General features: G+C 37.5%; 1 protein-coding gene across 4 annotated transcripts in view; it reads right to left on the reverse strand.

Moving 5' to 3' along the window:
- Nucleotides 1-10,343: 10,343 nt before the first annotated feature.
- Nucleotides 10,344-21,476, reverse strand: part of AGL (amylo-alpha-1, 6-glucosidase, 4-alpha-glucanotransferase) — a 38,856-nt gene continuing 27,723 nt past the window's right edge. For all 4 annotated transcript variants that reach the window (XM_027786551.2, XM_055815090.1, XM_055815091.1 and 1 more), the window contains exons 26-34: nt 20,530-20,755; nt 19,979-20,090; nt 19,508-19,643; nt 17,520-17,632; nt 15,741-15,952; nt 15,072-15,169; nt 14,450-14,537; nt 14,224-14,357; nt 10,344-12,770 (exon numbers count right to left, since the gene is read on the reverse strand). In XM_027786551.2, the coding sequence (XP_027642352.2) occupies nt 12,653-12,770; nt 14,224-14,357; nt 14,450-14,537; nt 15,072-15,169; nt 15,741-15,952; nt 17,520-17,632; nt 19,508-19,643; nt 19,979-20,090; nt 20,530-20,755 (1,237 nt within the window). In that variant the 3' untranslated portion in view covers nt 10,344-12,652. The remainder of the gene's footprint in view (nt 12,771-14,223; nt 14,358-14,449; nt 14,538-15,071; nt 15,170-15,740; nt 15,953-17,519; nt 17,633-19,507; nt 19,644-19,978; nt 20,091-20,529; nt 20,756-21,476) is intronic.

A 21,476-nucleotide genomic window follows, 5' to 3' on the forward strand; every position in this document is an offset into this window, starting at 1 on the left:
TTTTTGTTATGATGGTTCCACAGAGAACCTGTTGGCCATCAAGGCTGCTGTTGGTACAGGGCCTCTCACAGCTGTGCTAGACCTGTAGTGGCTGGGTGTACAGAAAGCCAAGGCAATAAGTTAGCTAATGTGTGGATGTCTGGCAAATGTAACTTTTAAGTCCTCTTAATTCTTCCAGTATGTTTTAGTATTTTTGCTCTGCACTAAGAATCTACTGCTCAGCCTTCTTTGGGCCATCAAATCACTAGGATTAGATAGAGTTCCTGCTCATGAGGACTGGCAAATTAATTTCCTTGAGTTCTTCCAATCTGATGTGCCATCTATTAAATGGCATCCTTACAGAATGCATTATTTTTTGCAATACATGTGAATGCAATTATATTACATAACCATCCTTATGGAGAAGCATTAATGCAATATAATCCATTAATGTAAAAATTTTCAAGCTTAGTATGACATTATCTAGGGCAGGGGTCCTCAAACTACGGCCCACGGGCTGGATACGGCCCCCCAGGGTCCTCAATCCGGCCCCCAGTATTTACAGAACCCCCCGCCCGCCCCACCCCCCCCACCCCCGCCGGGGGTTGGTGGGGGAACCAAGCAGCCACAGATGACTGCCTGCCACTTCATTCGCGCGCCGGCCCCCTGGTTAAAAAGTTTGAGAACCCCTGGTCTAGGGTATGAAAGACAGACTATTTGTTAGCATCTTATCACCCTTTCACAAATAGCATCCTTGTAGCAACTGTAATTATAAAAAAATAGTAATATCCTTAATACATCTTTTAAGTAGGTTTGGCAAGTGAAATTATTTTGGAGAGTCAGCTCAAGGACAGTTGTCTAGCGACCACCTGGCGGTGATTCACAAAGCACTGACTGACAATTTTTGGAGTAACTCAAGAAAATACATTATGCTATCTGTTATAGCTGCATACTCACACTACCGTTTGTACTAACGATGCATAAGTATGCTTTTGCATGTCTGTTTAAAATGGTTAAATGACAGCTACATCCACAGTGTAAGTTAACTAGGTCACTGTGTATAGTTTTCATCACTGATTGAAACAAAGTAATACTACAAGGAATAAAGAGAGAACAGAAGTGGAAAACAGCATAGGAAAAGGGAAAAAAGGAAAATACAAACACATCTCAAGTCAGAAAAAGTAGCTGAGGAAGAATATACATCTCATTACTAGGTAGTCCACAGAATTTCACTGTGGAGCCAGGTACTTTCAGTTTCACATCTAAGCTCACAGAAAGAAAAGACCTAGGATTGATTGATAGGATTACATATCAAGCACATATAAAGGGTGAATCCAAGGTTTTAGCAGTCCTCATGACATACGTGTCCTACCATCAGGACTAAGTAGCTCCTGATGAGTGCAGTGCTGAGACAAATGTTAGTGTTACCAGTATACTGTGAGAGTGATCTGAGCAGGCGCAATTAATGCTGTATGGATGGGAAACTAATTCTTGACTTTCTGGTTTTAAATGTCTGTGTTCTGCTGAACTTGACAATTTGTAAGAATATTACCCACTGCCAGTCACCCCGCATCCATATATTAACAAGAGGAGGGTTTTTTCTGTTAGTAGTACCACCAGCCATGGAAGCTATTTAGAGATCACATTCAAACAGCAGCAGCGAAATCCATGGTTCTTTGCTTAGAAGATACCTGTTTCAGCCAAGCAGTTCAGCTAGCAGCATTCTTGTTTTCAGCAGAAAACGATTACTAATTAACTGAGAAATACAGTGAAAATGACAGAGCAGGAAAGCAAAATCAAAAAACTTTCCAAAAAGAAGCGTATTAACCACCTAGAACTAATGGTCATCCACTTCTGCATGTCCTGAAGCTATCAAAAGTTGTCAAGGTACAGCAGTGACAGTTTTCAAAGAAAGGAAGTTTAGGCCACAGAGACACCTACATAATATGCAAATGTATCTTCAGTGAATTAAGAGCAATCCATAAACTCTTAGCATTGGAAACAGACTAATGTGAGTGGTGCGTACTAATTACTGTCACACCTGTTTAGCATTCCAAAGCATACTCATGTCTGAGTGTCATGCCAAAATTTTAATGTAATACAATACTTAATAAAGCATTAATACTAAAAATATGTTGAAGATGTTATAGTATCCTTGACTTCTACTGCTTTCCCCATGTTTGAAAACATATATACATCAAACATATATACATGTTGAAAGAGCATATTTATTAGCAGTACGTTGAGTATATAATTATAGCAAATTAAATAGAGAACGCTAAGAATTGAATTTATGAGACAAAAGTTACTATTATAGTAATTACTATTATGAGTTACTTTTGTATGTGACATCAAAAGACTTTAAGGTGTCAAGTTCAAGCACATAAAACCTTAGAGTCTGATGTAGTATTTATGTTTCCAGTGATTTTGATGATTTCTGGGTGAAATTCATAGCAGTGTTTCAGCTATACTGAATAAGAGTGAAATGAAGGATGGAGAAATTGAGAGTCCTCTTTAACACACCATAGTGAACTGGCTGAAGAGCCAGAAATGGGGTGGAAAAAAATGCGGATTTTTGACCACAGTCAGGTAGAAAATGTGGGGTTTTTTATTTTCTACAGTTCTTTTCCCCCTGAGATTTCAATATTAAAAAGTATCTATTTTTCAAAAGTGAAAAACAGATGACAGTTGAAGTAAGTCTGGAAATGCATCCATGCTAAACGACCAGTTCCTCAAGCCACTCTTCCATTCTGTGGTCCAGAACCCCTAGTCAGACTACCATTCCATTTTGATACAGTATCACTAGAGCTGCCCTATGACTGTGATGCCTGCTAGAACCTACTATGCAGGTGGGGAGACGTAAAAATAGGACATAATATACTTAGGAATAAAAATCTCACCAGGCAGTTGGCAGTATTTCCAAACCAAACTACATTTTGACCACCACCATCTCCTCCTCCTTCATCTTTCAGGATCTGGAAATATAGTCAATGGACAGCTGTGTCCAACAAAGGGACTCCTCAATTCTGGCATTAATTAATATCAAGATAACAGACTGCAGATTACCTTCGTTGTACAGCCTCAGCCCATACAATAACGGACACTCCATGAAAACCTGAGAATACTCTTCTTGTTCTTCATTTTCCTTACTTTTTCTTGAGTCTCACACATGAATTATTTTATTCCAGGATGAATGGCATGCTTCCTGTTGAAGAAAACAGGATTTTTAAATCTGCTTACAGTAACAATAAAATTAGAAAAAAAAAAACCCTAAATTAACTCCTACCCATATTAAAAATACATAAACTAGATTTTTTAACTGTTGAAAAAAATTTCTTTGCAAAGGTTTCTCATAAACTGTAACCCAGGTCCCCACTTTCTGCATTCAGCTGCCTTATCTCAGAATTAATCTATTAAAAAAATAGAAGTGACTGTTTCATTGCAACATTAATGCAAGTAGTTTAAGCAACCTCAGTTTAATACTTTCAGTGAGATTATACAGGATTACAGAATCTGAAATGGATACAGTTGAAGAGTTATATATTAAAAGCTAATTTGCCTGTCAAAATCTTTCTGATGGAAGGCTTTGGAGCATGGAAACAGTTATAAACATCTCTTGTTAGACTAACAGAAGTTATGTTAGTTTTTCTTTTATACAATATGAATGCTATGAGCTAAGACATTACTGTACAGTTAAAACCCACAAATAACGCTTGAAATAAAATGCCTGTTCCTTTTCAAAACTTCTACAGCATCATAAACCTTTGTTACACTACTGTTGAACAGTAGGTTATTAAATTACATTTGATCATTTTTTCAGAACAGGACCACGAAAATCAAGGCAAACAATCCAACCTATAAAATATTCTTATTTATTCAAAAAACGGCAAAATAAAATTTGAAGAAAAAAAGACTAATGTTAGCAGTTAGAGAAGGATAGGAAGCAAGATGACATTTAACAGCAACATTCAGTTTATAGCAACTCCCTCATCACTGATAAAAAAAGCATGTACTGAAATTTGGAAGAGGGGTCTAACTACCTGACTGAAGGCTTCCTATCCCAGCTACTAAACTAATAAACATTTACTTTTTTAATATTATAACTTGAAAATTTATCTAGTCAATCTTCCAACAAAACTTTTTAACAACACAAGCTCAAAATCTTCAAACCCTTCATGTTTTAAAGAATTTTTATGCAAAGGTCAGCTTTGAAACCATGACAGAAATAGCCAGATGGTCACCTATTACTCCTACTAACACATATACCTTATTATCAACTAGCTTGTATTTGCTTTTAATATTCTTGCAGAGAATGTTTTCCCCAAATTAATAAATCCAATGTAAAAAATTATATCAGCTTTTTGCGAATACAACAGAATTTAGAGTCTGCTGTGTTAGATTCCCACAAAGGTATCAACCTTCTGTTTCAAGGAAGGCAAAACACCCCTATGTATGACTTGTTTTAAAGAACATATTTTGACAATGTATCAAATCACAATCTAAGCTCCCCTACCCTTGAACAAACAATACTTTATAGCTCTAATACTTCTGATTTCTACTTTTAACTGCTGTTGTAAAGGTGTATAAACTGTCTAAAGTCAAAATTATGCAAAAGTAAACAAACCTACAGTTACTCAAGGCATGGAAATTAAATTACCCTGTATTTACTCTAATTCGGCTGATAACAGCATCTGGTGTTTAAATTTAACTGAATGGTGCCTGGAAGCCTCGAGAAAATCTCTGAACTAACTGTACCAAACGCATCAATATGGCCCCCAGAGGCTGGGGGAAAGACCCGGAGCAATACTAGCCAGACAGCCATTAGAAGAAAACAAAACCACCTCTTTAACAGCTGTCACAGTAGGTCTGATTATGGGCTTTACAAATTACAAAATTATCTGGAAAATGTGGTGTTCCCACCCAGCTTCAGTAACTGGAATAACTGTTGAAAAGTGTAGCCCATTAAAAACACATAAAGCTGATGGGTAGAACTTAAAGCTGTAGGACAGATGCACCTGGATTTTTTTCAGCTATAGACTCTGTATTTTTCCTTTTGTTATTGTATTTTATATAAAACTGTTCTGAGCCACTTAAAATGTTCTACCTTTTCATATCACTGTTTTTATTCTTTTTTTTTCTTACCATATCTCAGTTCCTGAATCCATCTAGATTTCCTACTGCTGGTATTCTTATCTAGACTTATCCATTACCAGCTTTCATTCCTAGTGTACAGCCTTGCAATTCTCTTTAACTTACAATATCACAACATAAATTTCAGGCCTACAAATCTTTCATAATCTATGAGAACAAAGGCATTCACAGCACACTCGTGGCAACTAAATCTAAACACTACACAGATTTCCTGAGTCCCATATTATTAATTTTCATTTACAGTTCCATCATTTTTAGCCTTACTGTTTGCAATTGATAGTCCCAGAAAAATGCTGTGCCAGCTGAATGCCATTTAAAAAAAATAATCCATGTAACAAAATACTTAATATAAAATAACCACATTTATACTTGAAAGATTGCCCAGGCAGAATTATTTTCAGCTTTCACACTAAGTTTATTTATACATAAACAAAACATATAAGGAGACAGACACACATGTGAGCAATTACGGAATCATTAGATGAACAATGACACAAATAATAAATAAATGCCTAACATGCACCTGATTTCATATCCTAGCATTTCCTGTTCTTTAGGAGATAAAAAGATTCTTGAACTTTGCAATAAAACAGATAAACAGACTCCTGAACTTCTTAATACTGAAGTCTACTCATTACCTTCAATTATCACTTTAAAACAACAAACTGTCCAAGATGATTCCTTTCCTCTTCCCCTATATGGGAATACATTACCGAAATGTTTTCTAAACATCTAAAAACAATTAGTAAGACTTTGACCTGTGGGAACGGACGCTTCAGCCATTAAAACACAGACAAGCAAATGTGGCCATACAGAAATACAAATTGTCCCAGAAAGAAGAAGCGGAGAACTGAACCACCCAGCACAGTCTTAACTGAGCCTGAACAATGGGAGGTGGCGAACTGGCGCCCCACTCTGCTATGAAACTGGAAAGGTGAATTTTTCAGCTATGATAAAAAGTTGCAGTGTTCTTACCCAATCAACCCCTAGCTTTCTCCTGAGATGTTTCCTTCCAGCCAGCCCACGGTGCCACAACACATTCAAGTAAGATCCTTTCTAACATGCCACCCGTGGTGTTTAAATCAATCATTCACATCCATAAAATTTACCTACCAACTTATTCCAAAGTTCTACTCCAAAATCTCCTTAAGCATAATACTACAAAACATCTTGACAACAGTTAACCTGCTAATGCCCTCCAATGACTGCTCTTGCTAAGACAATATTATCTCATTATTTTGCTGCCCTTCAGAGTGTTGTGCAAATTTGTGAAATTAGGATTTTTCTAATCCTCTATTCAAACATTTTAAGAAAGTAACTTGTGCTATTCTATTGTATAATATTAATTTAATATCTTATTGAAAATATCTTACTTTTGCATTTGAAACCAATTTTTCATTGCATATTATTAGAGCAGATACCACTCTGCAGGTCTAGGCTGTATGTAGGACCCTGTAGACAATGGTCATAAGAACTACAAAGAACTTTATAAAACAGCTTCTGAACGTACCCCACAAAAGAACAGATTACTCATTTTGTAGAAACCTTTTCCTTGAGATGTCACTTGCAAGAAATCTTCATTTCAGCTTTCCTGAATTTTTACTTGATTTTGACACTAAGAAATACTTTAAAAAAAAAACTTCCACTATTATCATCTAACCTCACTTTAGAGCACCAGGCTTTAAAATAACCATACTTATTTGTGCCTTTGCATAAGTGACTGCAAATTTTTCTTCCTTTAGAACTGATTAGAAGACATCATCTTACGTTTCTCATTGCTACACAAAAATAGGCTCCAGTTTATTTGCCAAAGTTAGACTTAGAATTCACAAATATAGAACTCCATGTTTCTTTAGAGAATTTAACACGAGGAACTTACCTCTACTAGTACTGGGAGCCAGGATCATCCAACTGGGAGAACCTTACCAGGCTGCAGCACAACTCATTTCTTTTGTGGCCAGCTTTCGTTCTCATTGCAAAAAGGCACTATAGGGAGAACAGTGTCTCTGAAGTTGTACTGAGATACTGCTGCGGCACATACATGGACACAAGAGTAATTTGCTCCTGGATCTTGCAAATTACATTAAGTTTACATGAACAGGACACTGAGGTAAACAATGACTGTATTTGACAAACAGTAAAAATTATACTGGACTTCATTTTTATACTGCTATGAGATTTTTATACAGGGTGAACAGCCACCTGTAGATGAAAAGTTGTAGATAGCACAGACATAGCACAAAGAGATAAAAGATTTCTTAAAGAAATGGATTCAGGGAGGCATTACACAATGATACAAACACATCACAGGAACTCAAGAAACTGCAACAGCACAGGTGGCTGATGGTACCACCTGACTAACCATCAGAAAGACAGTTTTCTTTCTGTATTGCTCTCGGGTTCATTTTCATTATGACCATAATTGGTGGCAAGTTTGCATGCCAGTTCTGCTTTGGAATGTGACCCCCTGAGAAACAGTGGTTACTAAAACAACAGGGGAGGTGTGCCTTGTTCAGGATTGTACGTGCTGCTCATAGCCCGAAATCAGCATTCCCTTCCCCCAATTTACACTTGGACAGCTGCCCTTTTAGTAGGACTCAGAACTAGGAAACCTCTGCTCTAATTTAGGGAGCACCTTCTGTGAAATACCAAACGCACAGGTACGTCTCAATGGCTGGGAATAGCTCAGGGTTGAGCGCTCCCTCGTGCTGCTACATTAAACCGGCAGGTGTGTAAGCTCCAATTATTTTTTATTTTTTTTTGCACAACAAACCGACAAGTTTCACCTGTCTTCCTGACAGACCCGGAGCTCACCTGCAGCGACACGCTCGCTACGCAGGCGGCGCTGGGTGCTGAGCGGCTCTCGGGGCGCTGCGGGAGACTCCGGCGAATGCCCGGGCTCGTTACGCTCCGGCAGGGCGGACTCTGTCGGCCGCTGCTCCCGGACCAGGAGGCGCTGCCCTGCCCTGCGCCTGGAGCGGAACGTAGGCGGGCTGCGCCTACAAAGGGGTGTTCGCTCGGGCAGGTCACCCAAATAACCTTTTAAGAGGTAACTAATGCACACCTACGCAGTAGCCACAGGAGAAGCCAGACGCAGTTAAAGGCTAGTTTGAGCATACCGGTTATGATTTATTGTATCTTACCAACCTGATCCTCACCCGCCGGCGCTGCGCGCACGCCGCTGAGGCTCACGGCCGCCAGCGAGCTCACCCGGCTCCCGCAGCTGCCAGGCCCAGCGGGCGAGGCGGCCAGGCGCACACCGGCCTCACCTTGCCGACCGGGCGCGGAGGCCCGCACGGCGCTCCCGGCGCTAGCCCCCGCCCGGCCCGCCTCAGAAGAAGCGGTCCTTCCGCGGGCAGGCTGCGCCCGCCCCGCGGGGAAGCAGGCCCGCGCCCCGCGGCTGTCGGCCGGGCGCTTCCCGCTGCGGCCGCTCCGCTTTCCCGCCCCGGGCGCTTCCCGCCGCGGCCCCTCCGCTTTCCCGCCCCGGGCGGGCGCTGAGGCGGCGGGGCTCGGGGCACCGTCCGGCGCAAGGGCCGCGGCCCCCAGGGCAGCACCGAGGCCGCAGGGCTGCCCGCGTAGCCCTGGCCCCAGCCGGGGGCAGCCCTTTCTCAGGAGATTACATGTCTCTCTCTAGGGTGACCTACAATTCAAATGTCCTGACTGAACACGTCTCCCAAATTGCTCTCTGCAATCCCAGAAGCTTTCAGCAGCAATCTGCCCGCACACCACTAACACTTGTTCCATTTATTTCTGAATTGAGCTGCTTTGAAGTGCCAACAGGTTTTGCAATTAGCAGTTTTGAGATTACCAGCTGCTCCCACTGCCCCCAGCAACTCAGCGACTGGTCATTTCTACATTTCTTGAACAATTTTTCAATAAGATATTAATTTAATATTATACAATAGAATAGCACAAGTTACTTTCTTAAAATGTTTGAATAGAGGATTAGAAAAATCCTAATTTCACAAAGCATGCAATGAAATGGGGTAGTTGCAAAACACAATTTTATCACAGCCCGCTTCATTTTTACAAAGCAGAAATGGAAAGTGAAATCCCTTCTTTGTAGTGATAGAAATTTAACTAATTAACTAGTAACTGTGTATCACTGGAAGCTGTTAATCAGTATGGCTTAGGATTGTTCTCTTAGGGAATTTGCAATACCATGACTTAAAATTTTATAATTTATAGCAGAAGTAACATGCAGAGCTCTTCTAGCCCCATCCCACTCAAACCCAGCTGAAATTACAGACACAAATGAAAGAATCTGTGTGTAGGACTCATATTCATGTGGTGTTTTTTTTAACAAGTTGATTATTGTTGTACTACTTGCTATTTATGTGACTTGAGGAGTTCGTGATCTCCCCCCATGTATAAAACTGCCAGCAACTTAACAAGCATCATCATCTCTTGTGTTCGCCTTTTTTCCAATCAACCACGTGAAAAGGTTAACGGTGTCTGAAGTAAAGAATTTTATTTTGTGCATTTCAGAAATAAATGAATAATGACATTTTCTAAAAGCAGTTGTTGCTGTGCTTGACAGACACGTAGAACTCATCTTTCCATTTTACATTACAACATGCGAGAATGATACATTATTTTACTTGAATTCTCAAGCTAATAATCTTTGAATAAATCAGGAGCTATTAACTGTACAAACACTGGTAACATTCAAAATTATTTCAACTGGGAGGAAGACAAAAAAGATGTCTTGATACCATATAGATCAAGAAACACCAACTGGAACACAATGGATTCACAGTTCTAAGGTCTTTAGTTTATTTCTAAAACATTTTACTGATTAGAACTCACATTACTAGAGGTTTTTGAGTGTATAATATAAATTATACCAATGAATAAAAATATAGTTCAGGGTCAGTCAACATAAGTCAACTATTTTTAGGGAATAATGACTTGGGTATACAGTCCATCTAGATGATTATTAGATTTAACATTGCTTTCTTCCCTCTTCATTTTTAAACTGTCTGGCTTGACAAAGCATTGAGTAGCTTTGTGATTAAAAAAAAAAAAACCCAAACCCAATAAACCACCAACATCCCCCTCCCCCCCCCCCCCCCCCCCCCCCCCCGTTATAACCTCAAATCTTACTTTTGTTGCTACTTAACAGCAAAATCAACCAATATGGCACATATTTTTCTCCTATTGAAAATTTTTATCTGTCACTAAAATTATGCTCAACTAATCAGTGCAGAAGCAACATTTTAAAAGGGCATGTTTAGAAGTTCCATAACATATGTATTTTTGTATACACAGAGATGATTTCTTTAAAATTTTAATATTAAATTAGAAAAAAACCCTTGTGACAAATATGCAGTCTCTCAGCAGTGCACTGTGCAAAACAGTGGAAAGTAATCTGTATTAACACAGGAAGATTTTAATGAGTAATTTCTCACTATTTTTTTTTTTTTTCCTAACACTGAGTGGTTATTGTCCATGTATATAATACCACACCTTGTGGAAATCTATCAACAGTCATAGCTCTTAAGGTGTTCTTCCAATTTTAAAATGTTTTTATCAAGTAAGAACAATTTATTCTGCCATATTCTCCCTGCTTTCCAAACCACAGGAGCTATGAAACATACCTTGAAATAATAAACAAGAAATAATTATCTAGGAAAACAGTACAACGCTAGTGATACAGCAGAACATAAATCTCAATATCATTATCAAGAATTTTTGAAAGGTCAATACATTATGAAAGACACTTTATATGTCTCTTACAGATTAAGAAAAAAAACCCAAAACAAACTTGTGGCTGACATTTCAGTAATGTTTTTCATTAAATGACATCTCTCATGCATTCTGTCAAGAAGATAGATATTTCCCAACTCATGTACTGCAGCAGCTCAAAATTTGAGGTACAATATAGACCTTCCCTATTCGTAACTTTTAAGTACTGAACACTTCAGCAAAAGAGTTCAAATACTTATAAAACTTTCAAATAAACAGTGTGAATATAGCCACTTCTCACAATCCATCTATCTCCAGCCTATTACATTGCCCTTAAACATATCTATCTGTAACACACCTCCCTGAACACGACAGCACACTTGCACTGTACTTTAGACCAGGTACAGAAAACTTAAAATATGGATATAATAAAATCTTGATCTACATGTTATTAGTGCATTGTAATTACATCCTGTGTGTATTTTTTCAGCATATACTGTCTAACATTAAGAAATACAATACCAGTTTAGCTTTCTTTCCCTGTGAAGTGGAAAACGTTGTCAGCCTCACTCTCCATCTCTTTATGGTAGTAAGATGGAAAAATAGCGTGAACAGAGAGTTGAGAATTACCAGCTGCGCTGTCAACCACCCTTCAGTTTGGGAACACTGAACTGAACTCAATAAGGGCATCCAGGCATCAAAATATGAAAGAATATGGATGTTTTGCATCATGTTCACTGGACGCTGTTCCAAGAGAACACCACATAGAGGTAGCATGCATATTCTTATTGGTTTTAATTTCAAATGGACTATAAACATATTGCCTTTTCTGGTGGTACACTAACATCTCTTCCCACTCATGTTACGTGTTACCACCCACTTCAATACAGCTAGGATTTTCCTACCAATAAAGAGCTGAGGTGACCACGACACTTCAATAAGTTAATTTAATTAAGCAGTCAAGCACATTGACTTCTGTATCTTTGGCCTCCCATAACATACAGGCTGTGCATTGTATGCACATGCTTCTTATGAATTCCTCATGGTGAAAAACAGATTTAAATGAAGAAATAGGTTGGCTGCATGGCCCACAGTATTTACGTAAGTTTAAGAATGGATTAGCATAGAGTATAATCTCATTATTGCTTAAGTTAACTCTCAAAATAAAGTTTTTGAAAATTTTATATATAACTTCAAAGGTTTTATTACAGTATTCATAACCTTTATTTCTGTGGTTGCTTAATGCAGCGTTCAACTGAACACATTAAAAAAAAAATCCCCATAATACAGTTCAACAGAGAGACAACGTATTAGGCCTTCATTAATGTATGGTGCTACAGCAGAAAGCATACCAAACTCAGAAAGCTGTAGGTTAGTCTACTCCTCTATAAGCATGCATTTGCAAAACATCCATTTATTCTTTAAAAGACAAAGAAAAGAAAAAAAAAATAAGAGCCATGCTACTTAGTTTTAGCTCTGGAAAGAGCCACCTCATTTTGTTACGTTAAGATTTTGATTTGAAAATTCTAAAAAACCTAAGCTACTTAAAATTAAGTTTGTGCATATTCTTAAAATTGCTTCTTACTAAACGTTTCTGCATCAAGAGTGCACTGCAGTTTTATTTTATTGTCATGGCCTGATTTTCAAAAAAACAACTGAAGCCCCACACAGTTAGAGGGCACAGCAGCTGCTGGCATTCAGCATCTTTGAAAGTCAGGGCACAGCTTAAGAGATTGTGCAGAACTGGACATTTCCCTTGCAGTATAAGCCAAGTATCTGTTTCTGCCCAATAATAAGACCACAAAAGTTTCATCAAATCAACCAAAATAAACTTTTACAAGTCATAAAGGATTTCAAGGATAACACCAATTGACCAGGCCTGAGTTTCACAGCTAAAAGGACAATACTGTCCATTTTCATTGGTCAGTTCTGGAAGTCCTTTCCAGGATGATCTAATAAAAGAAAAAACAAACAAGTATTGTTGTTAGATTATACATGGAAATTAAAAGAACATTCAATTTTAGAACTTTTTCGAAGATTATCTCAGTAGGAAACTGAAAACTATGACTAAACGTCTGTTGTCCTACAGGCACAGTATGTTCTTTAATAACTGAGAACTAATTAACTTTTTTTTCCCCTGCACTGGGAACTGTAGGTTTTTTTTGTGAGGGTGCTTCTCTTTCAAGGCAGTCTCTGCTACTAATATCTGAACTTGCACTACTGCCATGTTGCTCACGTTTCTTATTCAGGTATTTCGCAGCTGGAAGAATATGAATGAAATAACTGAATGGTATTCAAACTGCACTTGAAACAGGATTATGGTCCTAAAAAGTTGTAATGGCTGGAAGACAGCATGACTACACAAGCCCTTTTTTCCTCCATAGGAATAAAAAAATCCCACAAAACAACATATTTGCAGAAATACCCAGAAATTGAGCCTGTTGCTACATAAATAATTCTGTACACAAATGAAATACCAGAAAAGAGTATAAGTAAACCATTGAAGAAGTAAGGCAGAAAAAACAAAGAATATTACCAAACTGCAAGTTATTTGGTAACACTACCAAAGGCGGCACTGGGACAATATATTACATAAGGCAAAAAGCTGCCAACAGATTGCTTTTCTTCATCACATGGTCAAACCAACCCTTCTGTCACAACTAGTCCTACTGAATTACTTTCCTGGGTACAAATAAATGGACATTTGAAGTACTGCAGAACAGATTATACGTAAGAGATATCAAGGGTGAGATCTTTGTTTTGTTTGTTTTCATTTGTCTCAAATCCTTAAGAATTAAAAACATACAGGCAGAAAAAGGGGGGGGAAATAGTGTGGGTTTGTTGGTTTGGTTTTTAAGAGGAAGAACTCAAAATGCAAAGGAACATTTAAGGGCCATAAGCAAGTTCCTCTGTCTTCTTAGACTATCAGGGTTATTAAGATGTGGAAACACTGTCATACCGATTTCCTCATTTACAACACAAGAAACCCTACCAATATTTTGCATCAGTTTATCTGCCACAATTTTAATCTGTCACTACTAGCCCTTGAACTATTTTGTTTTGCAGGTTGTTTTGAAATACTTTGGTTTTTTAAAAAACTTGCCAACATGTTTTTATGAAATTAATCTTTCATATGAAATCAGAACCTAATTTTTACATAAAGTTTATTTTGCCCAGTCTTCACACAGGAAGTACTACTAATTCTGCAATCTAGAAAAAGCACTAGATCTCAGCTGTACTTGAAACCTGACCTGAGATCTGCAATAGCACATGTAGCAGTATGTATACTTTATAGGTAGAAAACAGATGCTGTTCATATTTAGATCTGTACTTTTACATGCAACTGGAGAGTGGATACCACTAGTTTGAATGAGTATTTCAAATCTGTGTTAGTTGGTATCTTACCTTTCAAGGTGAACATAGTGGCGAGAAAGAACATTCTTAATCATAACTACAGTTTTTGCATATATCTCTGGACCAATCAACTTTGAGAAATACAACTTGGCACGAAGAAAATATCCAATAGGCCACAGCCATTCCTACAACAAAGAATGAAAAAAGATTATTACTATAGCTGTCAGTTCGAAAAGGTGACAGCACATTTTCTAAAACTGAAGAAACTGGCTCTTACAGGTCCTTGGTGATAATTAAAACCTCTGGCTACATTATAGTTGTCATTGTCAAGAGCGTTATCATATACTCCACAGTAAACCATATCACTGCAAGAAAGAAAAAATAAATTATATAAACAAAGCTTTAGCAAAAATGATACATAAATGGAAAACAAATGAACTAAATTTTTCACGGTATTTACATGTAATTATGGTAAAGTTAGGGAGGACTCCACCAGGTTCTGTATTTTACATGTCAATGGAATTCCAAACCCAAGCTTAAAGTCTTGGAATGACTTGAATTCATTATTTTGCCTTTATGCGTTTACTCAAAAATATAGCTCTCTGCACCATATCCTATGTTAAGTATGTAGCAAGATGCAAATTCCACACCTTTTATAATACCATACTTGACTTGCTTACTGTTTGGCATCCAACACCACCCGGTGATTTTCTACATAAATAAAATAAATTGCATGGAGTTTTAGAACAGCAAAATAATTGTTCTGGAAGTATTTATTGCAACTCTATTTCACAGGTATATATATGTGAGGATTTTAAGAAAAGAAATAACCATGCCCAAATGTCAAATAATTCCTGCTGTTATGTTTTGTAATTCACACTTATATCTACTATACTTACTCTGGGTCTAAGGTTTTCATGCCTAACGGACCAAGCAGCTTTTCCTCTGCTATCTGCAGAGCTTTCCAAGCTCTCTCAGGTGTGAACAACTCTGGAGCCTGATAAAATAATAAAGACCTTATGAGTAAACTTTGCACATGTATGCACATGAAAGTGTGTTTATAAACACAAAAGACTACAAAAAGCTTAAGTTTTGTATTACTGAATCAACTTCTGGAACCTACAAGTCAGAGTAAGCAAGAGGACAGAAGCTATCCAGTACTGTTTTAAATTTTTATTTTACTTTAATTACTTTTGCCAAGTATTATTACTGAAGCTCTTTACAAACCCCATAAAGACAAACAATGCATGCTGTTTAGCTAATTTGATGGGAAAAGCAGCCTCCCAGACCTAACCTTAGAAGACATTCTGAATACAGCAAACACTACAAATTTATCCTAGCTACACACCGGACAGGTATGTCATTAGCTACAGTCCTGTCAAGGATGTATTTTTCGGGGATACTCCAAGATAGACCAAGCAGAGGATAAAACAACCTTTCAAAAAGTTATTCTAAGCAATATATGCTCCTGGCATAATGCCATGCAGATGAACCTTACAATGTAAGCTTAGTTGATTAACGAAGAAAATTCTAAGCACAAATACTTCCTCCCACTCTCCCTCACTTACCACAACCATTGCTATTGTAAAATTTGGCCTGAGTTGGTAATCACACCATGGACTTGAAGCTCCATAACTGTCCTTATAAATTCCACGTTTGTGAACGAGATTTGGATGTTTCTCATTAGGATCTGCTGGGTTCTCAGAGACAAAGAACAGCCTTTCAAAGTGGCCCTGAATTTTTCTGTTCCACTCATCATATGTGATAGTCTCCTCCTTTCCTGCAAGATGTTACATACAGGTTTTATTTTCGGAAAACAGCCACAGTGGTAACACCAGAAGTACTGTTTTGCTTATTGAAGCTTTACATAAGATACTCCTAACACAATAAAGGCCACAGTAGCCTTGTAAGAAGTTGTGATCTAGAACTTGTATTATACCGCAGATCAACTTCAACACGTGCACAAGTTTTTGGGGTTTTTTTTTTTCGGGTTTTTTTGTTGTGTTTGGTTTGTTTTTTTGTTTTTTTTTTTTTTACACGGCACTTTAACTTGCACTTAGCTAGGAGCAAACACAATAAGGTACTGTGATCTACAGTAAATATTTAATTGAGGAAGTTTAAAGTTTATAATTAACATTTCAGCATGGTAACATGTCAGCTCTTTTATAATATCTGGTATACTGATTCTTTCTGGTTTTGAGACTTTCAAATACTGTCAAAACATTAGGATGTGTCACTTTTAAAAGCCTTCTCTTCCTGAATTCCTGACACTTAACAGGAGCAGACCTAAAATCACCTCTCTCCAGCTGGTGATTTCCTCATGTTTAGGCCAGTCCTACAGTTCAACACAAGTAGCTCACAAACCTCAAGCGATACTAGAAAAACATCAAGTTTTAGTCAGCAGAACTGTGCTAGGGATATCTTCATGACTGAGACAGACATACATCTTAAATAAGCAATGCTTTTATGAAATACACACACAACAAACAATGTAAAAAAAGCTGCTTACAGTTTTTGGAACAAAAGAGATAAATCCTCGAAATATTATTTCTACATCTACAGATTGTAATATCGCTGTGTACTGAATTTTAAGTTGTCTTATTCTAGCCATAGATTTTAAGAAATCCTGAAGTGACAGGTATGTTCATGACTTAAAAATCTGTACTGTCTTAGGACCAATAGGGAAAGAAAAAAAAAAAAATATCAAACGCACATATTCACATTTTCTAAAATACAGTTAAAGAACCACTAAAATGATTGTTTTTCAGTATTATCCTTTACTGAAGAGTAAGAAGGCTTTACAAGGCATATATATTCACTCAAATATAATCCTTTACAAAGTAACTTTGTAACCAGAGCAGTATCCCCTGAAAGATAAGGGACATAAAAATATCCATGTAAATATTCACAAGAAGAGGTTTTCTGTGTTGTGAATATTGAAAGAGTTAAAAAAAAATAAAATAAAAAGGAGAGTGAAAAAGTGCCTTGTGTCATTTTACTTCGCATTCTTGTAATGAATGATGTATATCATCATAACACATAATGATCCTATCACTTATATCCATTTTTAAAAATGGTATTTAGGATCCAAAATTCCTTTGTAATCCACACCTGAATACATGGAATAAAGTATCTGAAATATTAACAAGACAATATCAACTCTTAAGAAGCGCTTGTAGTAACAACAGTTTTTAATCATACAAAATACCTCATAAGTGTTTCCCCTTTTACCCCTAAACCTTCTTAAGTAGTTTGATAGTCATCCCTGATGATAAAATCATGGCCATATAACGTTTAAGTTAATTTTGTACTCCAGTAACACAGTTATGTGATGTGCCTGTTTTTACCATGTCTTTTTACAGTGACTCCACAGAATGGAAACACATTTTTCCGTGATAAATCCAGCAACCAGCGAACAGCCGACTTGCACAGGCCAACAATTTCCACAGCAGAGCCATCTCTAAAATAATAATGATAAAAGAAGCCCAAGAATTACTTTAAGAAGCCTGTTAAAGTTCAATAAGTAACTCAAAAAAATAATCTATAAGTATCTTACTTAGACACTTTATTTTTCCCTGTTGCCCTACTAGTCCTGTTTCTCCTGTATGAGCATCCCACAGTGTTACAGCATTGCAGTGTTTTGTGAGTAAAAGTTCCATCATCATCACTACCACCATGATCTTCTAAACCCGAGTCACACCTGTGACCCATTTCTCCTGCAAATAAAGTCCTTAGACATTTCAATCTCTCCTTGCAAGACAGCTACTCCATTCCTTTGAGTTTTAGCTGCCCTTCTCTGTACCACTCTTTATTATGTACTTCTTGAGACCAGCCCTACATGTAACACTCAAGACAGAAGTGCATCTTGCAGGTGCAAGGTTTCACAAAGACAGAATAATACCCACTGTCTTGTTCTAAAAACCCTTTACTGATGACACCCATTATTATTATTTTTTACTAGCTTTTTTGGCTGCTGCTGTACATTAAGATACAATTTCAGAAAGCTACCAATAACTTAGATTTTCTTCCTGTGTTGTAGCTCAGTTCTGACAGCATTGTGTAGGCATGGTTTAGATTATTTTTCCCTAGATGCCTATTCTTTACCTATGTCAAAGCTTATCTGTCACCTTTAGACACACTCAGTTTTATAGGGTACTTTTGAGTTCCATGAAGGGCCAAGAATAAGAGAAGAGAACATTAGCATAAGCAGACTGCACCAGTTTACTTCCATTTACATCAGTAGGATTGCAGCTGATAAAGAAACAACAGAGGAAAGGGTTGAAAACAGATGAGGTGTTCTATCAGCTAACAGCCAGGGAATGAAATTCATCATAAACTGGCTATCAGATACTTTTTTCTGTACAATAGACTAATTTAAAGAGGTATTATACCTAGCTAATTTGCACAGATACAAGATAATTTCATACCAGTGATTAAGAACATGAAAAAAGGATCAGCCCCAAACAACTTGGTCCTCTGATGTTAGAACTGTTCAATACAGAGATTCTCATCTACACACACACACTTTGGTCAAACTTCGGTAATATTTCTCCATAATGGAATACTCAAGTCCAAAGTGAAGTACTAAAATGAACAATAAATGCACTTCTTGGACTTGCTTCTTTTTCCAGGCAATATTCAGATAACCACCAATGCATAAATTTCATATTATATCATACTGAGTTTTACTGCCTGCTTGATGTAAAATTTTTCTCCAGCATCACCTGCTTAGCCTTTCTAGGGCAGACAGCTCAGCTTCTCTTGGTTCCCAATTAAAATGCTTGACTTGTCAAGCAAGACAATGTTTTCCTACAGTTCTCACCCACAGATGGCAACTGATTTGAAACTGACACTGTACTAAAGCAAGGATGCATGCAGCAATTTCCTAGCTCATAGTGAAGAGCTTATTTTTAAAACATATAAACTCAACTATAAAAACATAAATGTTGTAGATACTTTTGAATTCTAAATAAGTATTCAAACAACACTATTATCAATTGATACACCTCCTATAATACGTCTAAACAACAAACTACTGCTAGTACAACAAGTATCCAATTTTTCCTGAATTGCATTTTACTACTTCACTTTAAAAGTCGAATCTTTGCGAGGAGCTAAGACCACGCCTGAAGTTGAGGGCTTCACCTGCTGAAAACACACCTTTTTTTCTTCATATGAGCACAAAGGAAAACAATACCATTAACAGTTTAGCAGGCAGAAACATTTAGAACAGATGACTTCTCACATGTGTTAACGGAAGGCATGGTAGTTCTACTGAAGAATTTCAGTTTAATAAGTAATTTAAAAATCCCCCCTCAAAGCCTGGATTTTGTACCTTGGGGTAGCTGGAATTCCTCTGTTGCGAGCTCTGTCACTCTCTCCCATTTTATCCATCCAAGTGCCACAATTGAAGCGGTTCCCTCCAAAGACAAATCCAGTTTCAAGATCAACACCTGCAGTTACATTAAAACCTGCCAAGCAAGAATGTGTGTGAAGTCTTTGTTTTAAACAGAACAAAATGCCAGCTGCCCCCACCCCCATCCAAACTTCCTAAATAAGCAAAAACATCTCCAAACAAGATCCGAGGTGGGTTTCTGAAGGCAACTGTACTTTAAGTGAATTTTTATTTAAAGATCACTTGTACTACAACATAAACCATTGCTGAAAATAAACAATAAGGCACTTTAAAATCCTTAAATGTATTTTAAGTAATTTTTCAAAAATATACCGAATAGCTAGAGGAAAAGAAATATGAAATATCATTGTCATCTTTTAAATTGCATAGCAAGAGTTCTATATGTATTACCTTCATCTCTCATGTTTTGATCTATCTGTGGACCAGCATTCCTTTCTCGGAAATTTATGCCTTCCATATGTCGCTGCATTGCTTCCTGTATCACTTCATAAAGTGGCTGATCCTAGATTGATCGTGTGTTTGGAGGAAATGTGAAAGGCAAGATGAAAAATATGTAGAAAGGCTCTATCTAACGTGCAAACAGTAGCAATTCTTAGGCTCTAGTTTACGATACTTCAAAAGAAAAGCATCTAACAATTTCAGTGGCATCTTTCTCAATGACAATACATTGTATATTGTTTTTCATATAAACATATTTTCAAGACAAAAAGTGAGGAAAAAGTTCAGAAGCTGATGGAATTTTTTTCTCCATCCCCAACCCCTGCACCTGTCTAATCATGTGATACAGAAGTAGAGAGAAGTGCCTAAAATGTGGAATTCTTGTCCTATAATCAAATTGCACCATAAACAGAGAGTGGCAGGTTCTTATAGCTAGAAAAATTACATCCTTTCATTAAGAAATTATAGTTGTGTTAAATACTTAAATCAGAAGTGAACTTTACCATAGTGCCTGCAGGCTGAGGAGAAGAGTCATCTCTTGGGTACATCCTAGAAACAGGACACCTGAGAATGTCTAATCCATTTGGAACAATTTTACAGTAGTCCTGGATACACTGAAGCCACCACCATACAGCATCACGGCAATTATATCTGGCATGTGTCCCCTGGCCAAGCAGATTGGGAATGAGACCATGTCTTAAAGTCCCACCAAATGCTAAAATGATGTTTCTGTAACAAGAGAAAAACCACAGTTTGACTAAGTTACTTTCACGGCCATTATTGGACCAAGCATTAAGTACAAAGCATACAAGAGTTTACCTTAATAGCAAGGTAAGTCAAGGAGACAAACATGATCTTAAAGACAGATGTCACAAGTTTGCTGTTGAAAACTACATATTACTTCATTTCATTGTAAAAGGAGTTCATGCTAAGAGTCATCTATTCCCTGCAAATTCCCCAGACTGAATACATTTAAATCAGTTTGTACAAAACATACATCTGCTCATATGGAAAAGGTTGTTTGCTTTTTCATAGGTAGTGATATAGAGCCTGAATCCAAATCCCACCGAGGTGACAGGGAATGTTTCTACCGACATTGTTTGGGATTACACTGGTATGCATACCGCTGGGTGGGGTGGAATAGGGATGGAGGGCAGGAACAGATGGGAATTTCCTATTAAAATACAGAGAGGTGACAGCAACTGAGGTTATGAGAAGTTTCATTTGGGAACCATTGAGCATACCTGGCAGAAAACATGGACTCCAACTAGCTTTAAAAGGCAATATAAACATACTAGTAGACTGCAGACCTTACTCCATGAAAAAGGCAACAGTTGCCCAAATGTAAAACAGCAGAAATACACACCAATTTAAAACAACTAATTTTTATGGTTTTATCATGTGGTGAGCTCTGCTCAAATCAAAAGATTGACAAAAATATTAAATCAAT

Source organism: Falco peregrinus, chromosome 10 (genome assembly GCF_023634155.1).
Source record: "Falco peregrinus isolate bFalPer1 chromosome 10, bFalPer1.pri, whole genome shotgun sequence".
NCBI classification, from domain to species: Eukaryota; Metazoa; Chordata; class Aves; order Falconiformes; family Falconidae; genus Falco; species Falco peregrinus.